Source organism: Dromiciops gliroides, chromosome 1 (genome assembly GCF_019393635.1).
Source record: "Dromiciops gliroides isolate mDroGli1 chromosome 1, mDroGli1.pri, whole genome shotgun sequence".
Taxonomy (NCBI): domain Eukaryota; kingdom Metazoa; phylum Chordata; class Mammalia; order Microbiotheria; family Microbiotheriidae; genus Dromiciops; species Dromiciops gliroides.
The window spans coordinates 524,882,039-524,892,919 of record NC_057861.1 but is presented as its reverse complement, the minus strand read 5'-3'; the positions used below and the strand labels follow the sequence as shown (position 1 = coordinate 524,892,919).

The following is a 10,881-nucleotide window of genomic DNA, read 5'->3' as shown; positions in this document are numbered from 1 at the left end:
AAGTCTCTAAGGATAAGGTTTTTCTTAATACGTGTTTCTGAGAACATCATGCCATCCATTCAAATTGTCTCATTCCTCTTTCATCTCCCAGTAGTTGACTCCAGCCCTGCAAGCTCGGGTTTGTACACCTAGGAATAGTAGCCTTTGCTAATGGGGCATTCTTCCTTCTCAGAAGTGGGTATAGCCTAGCTTCGACCTCTTTCGTCCCCCTCTCTGGCTTCAGCTTTCTATCTTCCAGCCTCACCCTGCTGCTCAAACAGGTTTGAGGTGGCCCCACCCCACTCTTCTGTAGCTCCAGCTCTTAGGGTGGGTGGATTGAGAGCCATGCCCCACCCCTGGGCCCAGATCCCTGAGTCCGAAGGAGATGTCTCCACCCAAGCCAAACCAAAAAGCAAGACGCAGGGAGCTGAAGTTCAGGGACCCACTGTCAGGTAAGAATCCCTCTTCCACTTTGATTTTCCCTGGCTTTATCACAAACCTCTTGTATCCTTGTTCATTTCCCTATTAATTGTAAACTGTTACAAAAACTAACCTTAAACTCATCTTAAGTTCACAACTCTCCAATGCTCATTCCCTTCATTCACATTCATTACTCTCCTTAGCTTTTTTTCTTCTACTTCCTCACCTATTCTCTTCCCTCCCAGAACCTTCCTCCCCTTTTATCTACGAAGTCTCTCCCCAAACCAGTAATTAATTGGGATAATGCTATTTTCTTACCAGTTTATTTATCATGATGGAGAAAAGGTAAGAAAAAGGAAGTACTAGGGAAAGAACTTAAACCAGTAAACCACCTCATGCATGAGTCATTGCAAAAACTTGTTAAGAAAATTCCTGCTCAGACAACATTCCTGAGAAGTGGGCTATGCTACTTGATATTCTTAAAGAGGATATGGGATCTAAAAAGGAGAGCTAGTGCTTAGTCCCAAACACCCTGACTGTCCTCTACAGGTGATGGGAGAAGAAAAAGCATTGGAGACCTTGGTGAGCATAGAGACTGACCCTCCTCCAGCCTCACGCCCTGTTCACCACAGCAGGCACTCGCTTCGATGTCTTGCAGCCACTAGCGTCATCTGTGGCTGCTCCTGTCTTGGAGTCATGGCCCTTGTGTTTGCTGTCAAGGTGAGGGATGTGGGACTTGTGGGGAAAGGGTAGGAATGGGCTAGGTATTTGGGGTCTAAAAGGGTAAAATGGAGGCTAGCAGGATTCAGTTGGGCACGTGTCAAACAACCTACAACCTGAAGCCCAAACCAGGTATTTTTGAGCTCCTTGAGAACAGGGACTATATTTGTATTCCCCGAACTTGAGTGCTTTGTACTTTAGTAAAGTAAGCAGCACCTAATCTTTTATTCATTCATCTTTGTTTAAAAAAAAAAAAAGCAACCCTTAGATCCTGTGGATTTGGTAGAAAAGGATAAGAAATGGAGGAGTATCTAATGGTGGTGTCTTACACATATAAAGCTAAAATGTTTTCATACTATCACCATATACTAGGGATTGGGTTAAGTATAAATTATGCCCATTTTATAAATATAAACAATTGAAAAGAACCAGAGATGAGTCACTTCTCAGGAGCTAATAAGAGGTTTAGAATTTGTTTTGAGCCAATTAAGTGAAGGATGAGAAAGGAAAGAGCTGACCTGGGGTCCTGACTTCACAGGCTGAGGAGCGACGTAAGGCTGGGAAACCAGAGGAAGCATTATTCTTGGGGAATCGAGCCAGGCGTCTTGCCCTGGCTAGTATTGCAGTGTGGCTTGGAGTGCTTGTACTGGGACCCCTGCTACTCTGGCTTCTATCATACGCCATTGCCCAAGCAGAGTGACCCTCCTGTGACAAACCTGGACAGCATGAAGTTGCCCTGTAGCATCATAGGTGGACCTCGCCTACAGCAAGGTCCTTCATCCTGACCAGAAGAACAACAAGGTCCCCCAGATCCTTTAAGGGTATTTAACCCCCTTTCAAAAAGGGTTCCAGAAGCTGCCTCCCCAGCATGCAGACAACAAGAGCGGATCAGATGGGACTGGTAATAATAAAAGGTTTGGACTTGGATGGACTCACTCCTGCCCTTGGGGCATTAGCCCATACAAGGAGTTGGAGAACAGGCAGCTCTGATTCCATTACAATTTTGTAATAAATAAATTTTTTAAAAAACTTTTTTAGGTGAAGAGAAATGCCCCTATGTGACTGGTCTGCACCACCTTTTTCTGCCCCTGATCCTGGTGATAGCCGTTTGTTTTATTTCAGAGGGTGGGAAAGACAACCTCAAGAGTACTGCGCCTTTTTCAATTCAACAAAAATGAAGTGACTGTTTATAGATAGTGTTTGTGAAGGACACTCCCCTTTATTCTCGCCTCACACACGGACCCCTTGACTTTACAAAAAAAAAAAAAAGCCTCAGCAAGGTTAAGTGGCATGGCCAAGGTCACACAGCTAGTTAGTCAGAACTAGAACTCCTGTCTCCCGGTCTCTTGCAAGATGCTATCTATACACCAGCACTACTTACTGGGTTAAAGCAAGGAAAGTTGTTTGCGGGGCGGGGCAGCGGGAAACGGTTGGTTGAAAGTGAAAGCTTTCCTGGGATCAAATCTTTCACCATTCCCCCAACTTCCTCGGCCGCGCAGCAGCAGATTAGAGGAGAAATGGTGCAAAATGGACAGAGAGCCCAGGATACGAATTCACTCTTCTCCCCCGGTGCCACCAGATGGAGTCACATAAGGCTTCCCGGAGGGAACCTGGACTCGAGAAGGGAAACAAAAATGAAACTGGGGCCTGATTCCTCCTCTTCGGTAAATTGACCTGGCTGCCTATCTTTTATTCACTGACAGTATTAGCTTTAGGTCCCTGGGCAACCGCTGGCCTGGGCCAGGTTAAACTATGCCCCTGGGCATGAATAATGCCTAGGATGGGGCCGACAGTGTCCAGTTGCCAAGGCACCAAGTGCCACTCCTCTCCACCACCCAGCCGAGGAAGACCCCGCTTCAGGAATAATCCTTATACGCTTAGGAACTCGGCCGCTTCCGCGGTCCCTTCCCAGAGTTCCATAGTCAAACGTGGCCCGCCCACCTGTCTGCCTTGCTACGCGCCGATTGGGTAAAGCGCTCCCTCCTCCCGTCTGAGACAGGCAAGATCCGCCCCCACCCCCTCCCTCTCTCCCAGTCTAGGGTCGGCTTCCTACTGGCTGGAGCTCGCGGGCCCTAGACCTGGAGATTGACGAACTGGGGAGGGGGGAAGGAGTGGAAGCGAGGGAGCGGTGTGTCCGATTGGTCTGAGGGCTCGGCCTGAGAAGGAGCGGGGTGGAGTCTGAGGCCGAAGTCTCCAGTTGTTGGAGACTGACTTGGAGCAGCCAGAATCCTGGAGTAAGTGGCCTCGAGGAGACCTCAAATCTTCCGGGGTACCCCTTACCCCCCCTTCCTCTTCCGTCTGGTGGGTGAGACCGAGCGAGACCCCCCCACGCCCTTAACCCTCCCCGCCCCCCCCCCGCCTTCCCAGTGCGCCTGCGTGCCAACGGTCCCACTCTTCTTCCCCGCTACCGCGGTTCCCCTTTTTCCCCTTCCCTCCGCACCTTCCCGACCCCCCCATCCCTCCTCTCCCTCTTCCCTTCCCCCAACCCTTCCCTGGACCCCAGGCTTCTCTTTAGGGTACCTCCCCCAAGCTCTAGCCCTCAGTGTCTTCCCCCGCTCCCGTTTCCCCCTCCCCCTCCCCTCCCCCTACCCTTCCCTTAAGACCCTGGCTCCTCAGCCGCTCGCTCGGCGCTTCAGGGACTCCCGATGCGTGTCCCCCCAGTCTCAGCCCCGAAGCTCGGGCTGGTGGGCCTCACTGCCCTCCTTACCCTCCCTTGCCGCCCTCCCCTCCGTGTCCTCGCAGGCTCCACAGTCTTTCAAGATGACGCTGGACGTGGGGCCGGAGGATGAGCTCCCCGACTGGGCTGCAGCCAAGGAGTTCTACCAGAAGTACGACCCCAAGGATGTCATTGGCAGGTAGGGCCCTCGGGGGCGGGGAACAGGCTTGTTTACACTGGAGTCCCAGAGCTGAGGGACCTTAGAGACCTTACCCCACCCCCATCGGGCACGTCAGGGGGCCCCATAGACCCGGGGGCAGTGACTGGCCAAAGGGCACAGCTGTGTGGACTGTCAGAGCTGGGGCTGGAATAAAATTATCCTCACCCCGGGACCAGAGTGGCTTTCCGCCCCCTCCCTCCAATAAGCTGAAGTGCTTTCAGAGAGGTTACTTCATTTGAGAGGAAAGGCTCTACCCCAGTGCCACAAAAAGGCTTGAATTCCAGGCTTTGACTTTGACACTGACTCAGCTGGATGTATGTGACCTCGGGCAAGTCCCATCATTTCTCTAGGCCCTGGTTTCCTCCTCTATAAATTAGGGATAAACACACAAACAAAAATCTCGGTCCTCTCTCCCTGCTTTTAGTTAAGGACCAAGTACTTTGTCCTAGAAAATTTGTTAAAGGCTGTTAAATCTGGAAAAGAGGAGACTCAACCAGGGTCCTACTGCTTCAATTTAGAGCCAGAATGGATCATAGACAGCATCTAGTCCAGTCCCCTTCCTTTTATAAATAAAATAACCAAGGCCCAGAGACATAATAGCTATTGTCATATGGAAGAGGGATTTGATTTAGGATCATAGATTTATAGCCCCCCCCCCCCAAAAAAAGTCATCTAGTCCAACTTCCTTATTTTATAGAGAAAAACCTGGGGCCTAGGGCAGCTAGATGGCACAGTAGATAGATCTCCGGCCTTGGATTCAGGAGAACCTGAGTTCAAATCCGACACTTAACACTTACTAGCTGTGTGACCCTGGGCAAGTCACTTAACCCCAATTTCCTCACCAAAAAACAAAACAAAACAAAACCTGGGGCCCAAAGAGGTGAAATGTCTTGCTGAGGTCACAGAAGATAGGATTTGTTTTGGTTTTGATTTGTTTTGGGTTTTTTGTGGGACAATGGGGGTTAAGTGACTTGCCCAGGGTCACACAGCTGCTAAGTGTCAAGTGTCTGAGGCTGGATTTGAACTCAGGTACTCCTGAATCCAGGGCTAGTGCTTTATCCACTGCGCCACATAGCTGCCCCAGAAGATAGGATTTGAACAGATCTGTTGTTCTGCTTGGTCCCAGAAAACACTTAAAAGCCATGGGTAGAAAAGTTACAGATAAGCATATTTCTGTTTAAAATAAGCAAGGCATTTGTAACTACTAGAGTTCTATAGAAGTAGAAGAGCCTGTCACTTCCTGGTTGCAGGAGAGCTTTATGCTTGACAATTGCTCAGAGGGTCATTCATCCTGGGATAGTAGACATGGTACTTATGTTCAAGTGTTGTTTGGATAAGTGACCTCTGAGATGCTAGCATTTGGTGTCACATCCCTTTCACTTCCCAACATATTCCTCTTCCCCATCCAAGCAATTTTTTATAACAGGGAATATAAAGGGGGGAAAAAGTTCAGCAAAATTAAACCAATACGTCAACCAAATCCCACATTCTGTACAATACTCCACCACAGCAAACAAGGGGGAAGAGGTACACTCGTCTCTTTTTGGAGACCAAGTTTGGTCATTATAATTCGAAACATTTCAAGTTTTTATTGTTTATATTTTCCATTTACATAGTTTTGTTTTCCTGGTTCTGCTTGCTTTCTTAACTTTGAATCAGTTTGTATGAGTCTTCCCATGCTTCTCTATAGTGTCTTTCTCTCTCTCTCTCTCTCTCTCTCTCTCTCTCTCTCTCTCTCTCTTTTTTTTTTTTGGTGTGGCAATTGTGGTGTTAAGTGACTTGCCCAGGGTCACACAGCTAGTTAATGTCAAGTGTCTGAGGCCAGATTTGAACTCAGGTCCTCCTGAGTTCCAGGGCCAGTGCTCTATCCACTCTATAGTCTTAACGTCAGTGATTTCTTATAGAGCAGCAATAATTCATTACAATCTTATATCATCACTTGTTGAGTCATTTCCCAACTAATTGACATTTATTTTGATTTTGGTTCTTTGCAACTCTAAAAAATACTTCTATCAATATTATAGTATATGTGGGATCGGATGTCCCTTCTAACACAGATTCTGTAATTGTTGTGGATGGAAAATTGTTTTGCAAGAATCTAACAAGGCAGCTAGGTGGAACAGTGGATAAAGCACTAGCCCTAGAGTCAAGAGGACCTGAGTTCAAACACAACCTCAGATACTTAGCTGTGTGACCCTGAGCAAGTCACTTAACTCCTGTTTGCCTCCCCCAAAAAAAGTATCTAAGAATTTCTACAAATATGAGGAACTCTTTCATATTCTCAATAACCATAGGGTATTATTGTCTCCATATGAAATCAGAGATATAGGCATCATTGTTTAATGGGAATAACATTGGACATATAGTCAGGCGAGACCTGGGTTTGAATGTTGATACTGATACTTAATAAACATAATGACCCTCAACAAGTCATTTAACCTCTCTGATCCTTAGCTTCTTCACCTATAAAATGGAGGAATTTGCACTCCCTACCTCATAGGGGTATTATGAAAAGTGTTTACAAACTATAAATCACTATTACAAATGTAAATTAGGCAAAGAAACAGCTTACCTCTGTATAATCTTGGGTACTATGTTAGTGGCAAAGCTGACTCCCAATTGTTATATTCTTTTAATCAGTCAACAGATCTTTGAGATATTTTCTATAGATAAGGTCTGTCTAAGCAGGCAGTTGGAAGAAGAGGAGGGGATGAGAGGGAGGGTTGGAAAGAGGCCATAAGTTGATCCAAACCAAGGATAAAGTCCAAGGGAGGTTACCAGGTGGATAAGGGGTGGCAGAATGTGCCAAGTGGTGGACAGTGAGACGAAAGATTCAGCCTTTTCACCATCCCTTTTTTGTCCCTCCTTCCCTCTATGCCCCAAACAGGGGCATAAGCTCTGTGGTCAGGCGCTGTGTTCACCGTGCTACTGGCCAGGAGTTTGCAGTGAAAATCATGGAAGTTACTGCTGAAAGGTTGAGTCCTGAGCAACTGGAGGAGGTGCGAGAAGCAACTCGAAGAGAAACTCAGATCCTGCGCCAGGTTGCTGGCCACCCCCACATCAGTGAGGCTATACCTCCTTTCTTTGATAACCCAACTACCCTGACCAGCCCTCTAATTGTCCCAAAAAGATTCTCCATTCCACCCCAACATTGCTTGGTTATCCCCTTCTGACTTTGTCCCATCATGAATTGAATTCATAAGCCCTTGGATCCCATAACCCCCCTATCTTCTTTTTCCCTTCCCTATAATAACTCCCATTCTCCACCTGACAGTAAAAAAGCACCCTTAATGTGTCTCCTCCTTTCCATTTCTCTGTCTTTCCTTCTCTTTTTCTCTCTTTCCCCAGTCACCCTCATCGATTCCTACGAGTCTTCTAGCTTCATGTTCCTGGTGTTTGACCTGTGAGTATCCCCCTGCCCAGGTTTGAAAACCTTCCATACCCTTGTACCTGGCCCACTTCCCTAATTTCACCCCTCTGTAGGTGTGAGAACCTGCTCCCCACTTCTTTCTCAGTCCCTTCTCTTTGGCTGTGGATCCTGTCTGTTCCCCAAGCTTCCCTCCTTTTTCCTTTGGCCTTCTGTGCCTCCTTTCCTAAGAGTGAGAATGACTAATCAACCCTAAGGTGATGTTTAACTAGGAAGGCATTGAAAAAGATAAAACACGGAGCTAAAACAGAGCCTAGAATAATGCTTTCTAGACACTTCACTGGGCTTATTCCCTATGTGACCGCATAAGTGATGGATACCCATTTTTCTGGAGCTTTGACAATCCATAAGAATTAGGTCCTGTTTGACTAGCTTGAGTGATTACCTCGGTTTTTTAAACTTAGGCTTGTTAGTTGTAGAACCCATTGTAGGTTTCTCCCAAGAAAAGAGACTTTAATGGGATTCCATTGCAGGCCTTTTGATTGCTTCCAAGAGAAGAGGATACAAGGAACTGTTCCTTTTTTGTCTTAGTATACTTAGTACAGTGATGACTTTGCATAAATAAGTATTTGTTTAATTGAACTAAATTTAAGGAGGACAATGGCTGGTTCCCCTTTGCTCCCCATCGAGATGCATCATATTCCCATTCACCTTTCATCTTTTAGGATGCGGAAAGGAGAGCTGTTTGACTACCTCACAGAGAAGGTTGCTCTCACAGAGAAGGAGGCCAGGTAAAAAGTAGACCCAAGGAATGAAAACCCAAGGGAAGAGAAGGGCAAAGGCCCTGGTACCCAGGGAGTGAGGGAATTAAAAGGGAAAAGGCTTTCTGTGTCCCCACGAAAAGGAGGGGATGGGGAAAGAACTGCTAGGTTTGAAAGGTTCTGGCTCTGGGGCTGCAGAGGAGAAGGCTCTCCCCCCCGCCCAGGTCCATCATGCGGTCTCTGCTGGAGGCTGTGAGTTTTCTTCATGCCAACAACATCGTGCACCGGGACCTGAAGCCTGAGAATATCCTCCTAGATGACAATTTGCAGATTCGACTTTCTGATTTTGGTTTTTCCTGCCACTTGGAACCTGGCGAGAAACTTCGAGGTAAGGGGAGTCAGCCATCCTGAGCAGCTGAATGCTGGTTGGGAAGGGGCCAAAGACCTGATGAAGAAGGTGACTGGAAAACATACCTTAGGTACAGCGAAAAGGAGAAATCATTAAGGATGTGGAGAACCCTATGCTCAGGGAACTCATTCTAGGTGGACAGAGAAAATTATCTTCCTGAGATAACTTTAGAATAGTCACAACTTGTCCAAAATGTACAGAATAAAAGCTGGAACCTCAGTTAACTGGAATCCAGCAACAAGCAGGAAGTCCCAATTTAGTCCTAACTTTTGGGTGAAAGATCACTAAAAAAAGTAAGCAAATAGCCATTTATTCAAAGCACCTGGGGTCATTACAGATTGTTAAGTTTCCTTTGTCTTCTAATATTGGACAGACATTATTGGCAAGTCCCTCCCTGAAGCTCTACAAGATCTCTTTGAATTATAGTGTAGTAGAAGGAATTTCAGCAACAAGGTTTACAACAAGGAGCTTTTTATTAGCTTACAAAACCGAGTTAATCGTTACACCTCCTTCCCCAAATATTACAGTTTTAATGTGACTACTACATACTGGGTCCTGAAGATAGTAAGAATGTGGAATTGGGTTGGTAACTAAGGAAACCTTCACAGAGGAAACAGGATTTAGAAAGAAGTGTGATTTAATGGTTTGGCAGAGAAAAGAGGGTAGAGTGTTCCAAGAAAGAAATGCATTACAGGTTAGAAATGAGCAAATTATGTGTAGGATTATAAATAGATTTGGTTGACTGAAGTAGTGGAGGTAAGGTTGGAGAAGGCCTTCATGTCTATCTAAATTGGGAGGGTGATAAAGGGGAAATAATACTTCAAAGTCTTCCCAACAGTTCCAAATATAAGACATGGGGGGGGGGGAGTAGTCTAGAGGTAGGGAAACTAGCTAGGCCTTGTTTTAGTAATCAGAGCCCCAGGGGCCAACAGTAGGATGTTAGTAAGATCCCTAACCTGTGTCCTTATCTCTCCAGAATTGTGTGGGACCCCAGGATACTTGGCCCCAGAGATTCTGAAGTGCTCCATGGATGAAACCCACCCTGGCTATGGCAAGGAGGTTGACCTGTGAGTCTCCAGTCACTTGACTGTCCTTTCTCCCATTTTGTTCACTCCCTGATCCTGAACCTCGTCGTCTTCTCTCCTCAGCTGGGCCTGTGGGGTGATCCTATTCACGCTCCTCGCCGGCTCTCCCCCGTTCTGGCATCGACGTCAGATCCTGATGCTACGAATGATCATGGAAGGCCGATACCAGTTCAGGTCACCAGAATGGGATGATCGATCAGCAACTGTCAAAGACCTGGTGAGTAGATCAAAGGCCCCAAGAGCTGGGAGGGTTGCAGTAGTAGTCCAGGAATCAGAGGAAGAAGTGTGTCTCGTGGCCTCTGCCCTCTCTTAGATCTCAAGGCTGCTCCAGGTGGATCCTGAGGAAAGACTGACTGCAGAGCAGGCCCTGCAGCACCCCTTCTTCCAACGCTGTGAGGGTAGCCAGGCCTGGAGCCTTTCTCCCCTCCAGCGATTCAGGGTAAGGAACAGAGAGAAAACACTACAAGACAGAGGATCCTGGGAAAACAATACCCACTGTTACCACACCTACCTCACTTTACCCTTCCCTTGGAATAACACCATTTCCCTGGGACCCAACTATCCTTCACAGCTATCAACTTATACTTTTAGTGTGTCCATGATCATCATCTTCTTGTCTTTTTTTCCCCCCGCAGGTAGCAGTATGGACAGTGTTGGCTGCAGGCCGAGTAGCCCTGAGCACTCGCCGGGTAAGGCCCATGACCAAGGGAGCTCTATTAGGAGACCCATATGGGCTTCGACCAGTGAGGCAACTCATCGACAGTTGTGCCTTCCGCCTCTATGGACACTGGGTAAAGAAGGGCGAGCAACAGAACAGGGCTGCCCTTTTCCAACACCGGCCTCCTGGCCCATACGGCTACAATCCAGAAGAGGAAGGAGATCCAAACAACACTGATGATGAATCTATTGTTGCATAGTTAAGACCTCCATCCTGGGGCCCCTAGAAGTCTGTTTCCCAGCCCAAGAGCCTTGGGAAGTCCAGGTTCCCCAGTCTGAGGGCTTCAGTCAATTCGGTCACCTTGGACTCTGGCCAAAGGCATTCTTCTCTTCTCTTGTGCGCTCTGATGATGATGCTATTGTAAAGGGGACCAGCTGTATGCCCCCATCCCTGTTGCTCAGAACTACAGGACTTGAATGGAAGGAAAAGGGACCAGCTGAGAATGATATTCACATCTTTGCTGTTGCTGTCCATTTTTCATGTGAAATAAATCATCCTGCACACTGGGGAACAAGCTGTGTCTCAAAGTGGAGTGAGAAGGTGCTC

General features: G+C 47.1%; 2 protein-coding genes across 4 annotated transcripts; both read left to right on the top strand.

The window, feature by feature from the left end:
* The first annotated feature begins 45 nt into the window (after nucleotides 1–45).
* Nucleotides 46–2,106, top strand: TMEM265 (transmembrane protein 265). 2 transcript variants are annotated; one of them, XM_043989420.1, is made up of 3 exons: nucleotides 46–431; nucleotides 949–1,119; nucleotides 1,658–2,106. In XM_043989420.1, the coding sequence occupies exons 2-3, from the start codon at nucleotides 952–954 to the stop codon at nucleotides 1,817–1,819; spliced, it is 330 nt and encodes a 109-aa protein (XP_043845355.1). In that variant the 5' UTR covers nucleotides 46–431; nucleotides 949–951; the 3' UTR covers nucleotides 1,820–2,106. The 2 variants fall into 2 exon arrangements, with proteins under 2 accessions (XP_043845355.1, XP_043845361.1); XM_043989426.1 differs by having other exon boundaries at nucleotides 46–1,119.
* Nucleotides 2,107–3,163: 1,057 nt separating this feature from the next.
* PHKG2 (phosphorylase kinase catalytic subunit gamma 2) lies at nucleotides 3,164–10,849 on the top strand. Of its 2 annotated transcripts, none has more exons than XM_043979870.1 (10): nucleotides 3,164–3,353; nucleotides 3,862–3,974; nucleotides 6,883–7,058; nucleotides 7,344–7,398; nucleotides 8,088–8,153; nucleotides 8,348–8,511; nucleotides 9,509–9,599; nucleotides 9,681–9,834; nucleotides 9,931–10,056; nucleotides 10,253–10,849. In XM_043979870.1, exons 2-10 carry the CDS (start codon nucleotides 3,880–3,882, stop codon nucleotides 10,532–10,534), a joined length of 1,209 nt encoding a protein of 402 aa, XP_043835805.1. In that variant the 5' UTR covers nucleotides 3,164–3,353; nucleotides 3,862–3,879; the 3' UTR covers nucleotides 10,535–10,849. The 2 variants fall into 2 exon arrangements, with proteins under 2 accessions (XP_043835805.1, XP_043835803.1); XM_043979868.1 differs by having other exon boundaries at nucleotides 3,164–3,420.
* The last annotated feature ends 32 nt before the right edge of the window (nucleotides 10,850–10,881 follow it).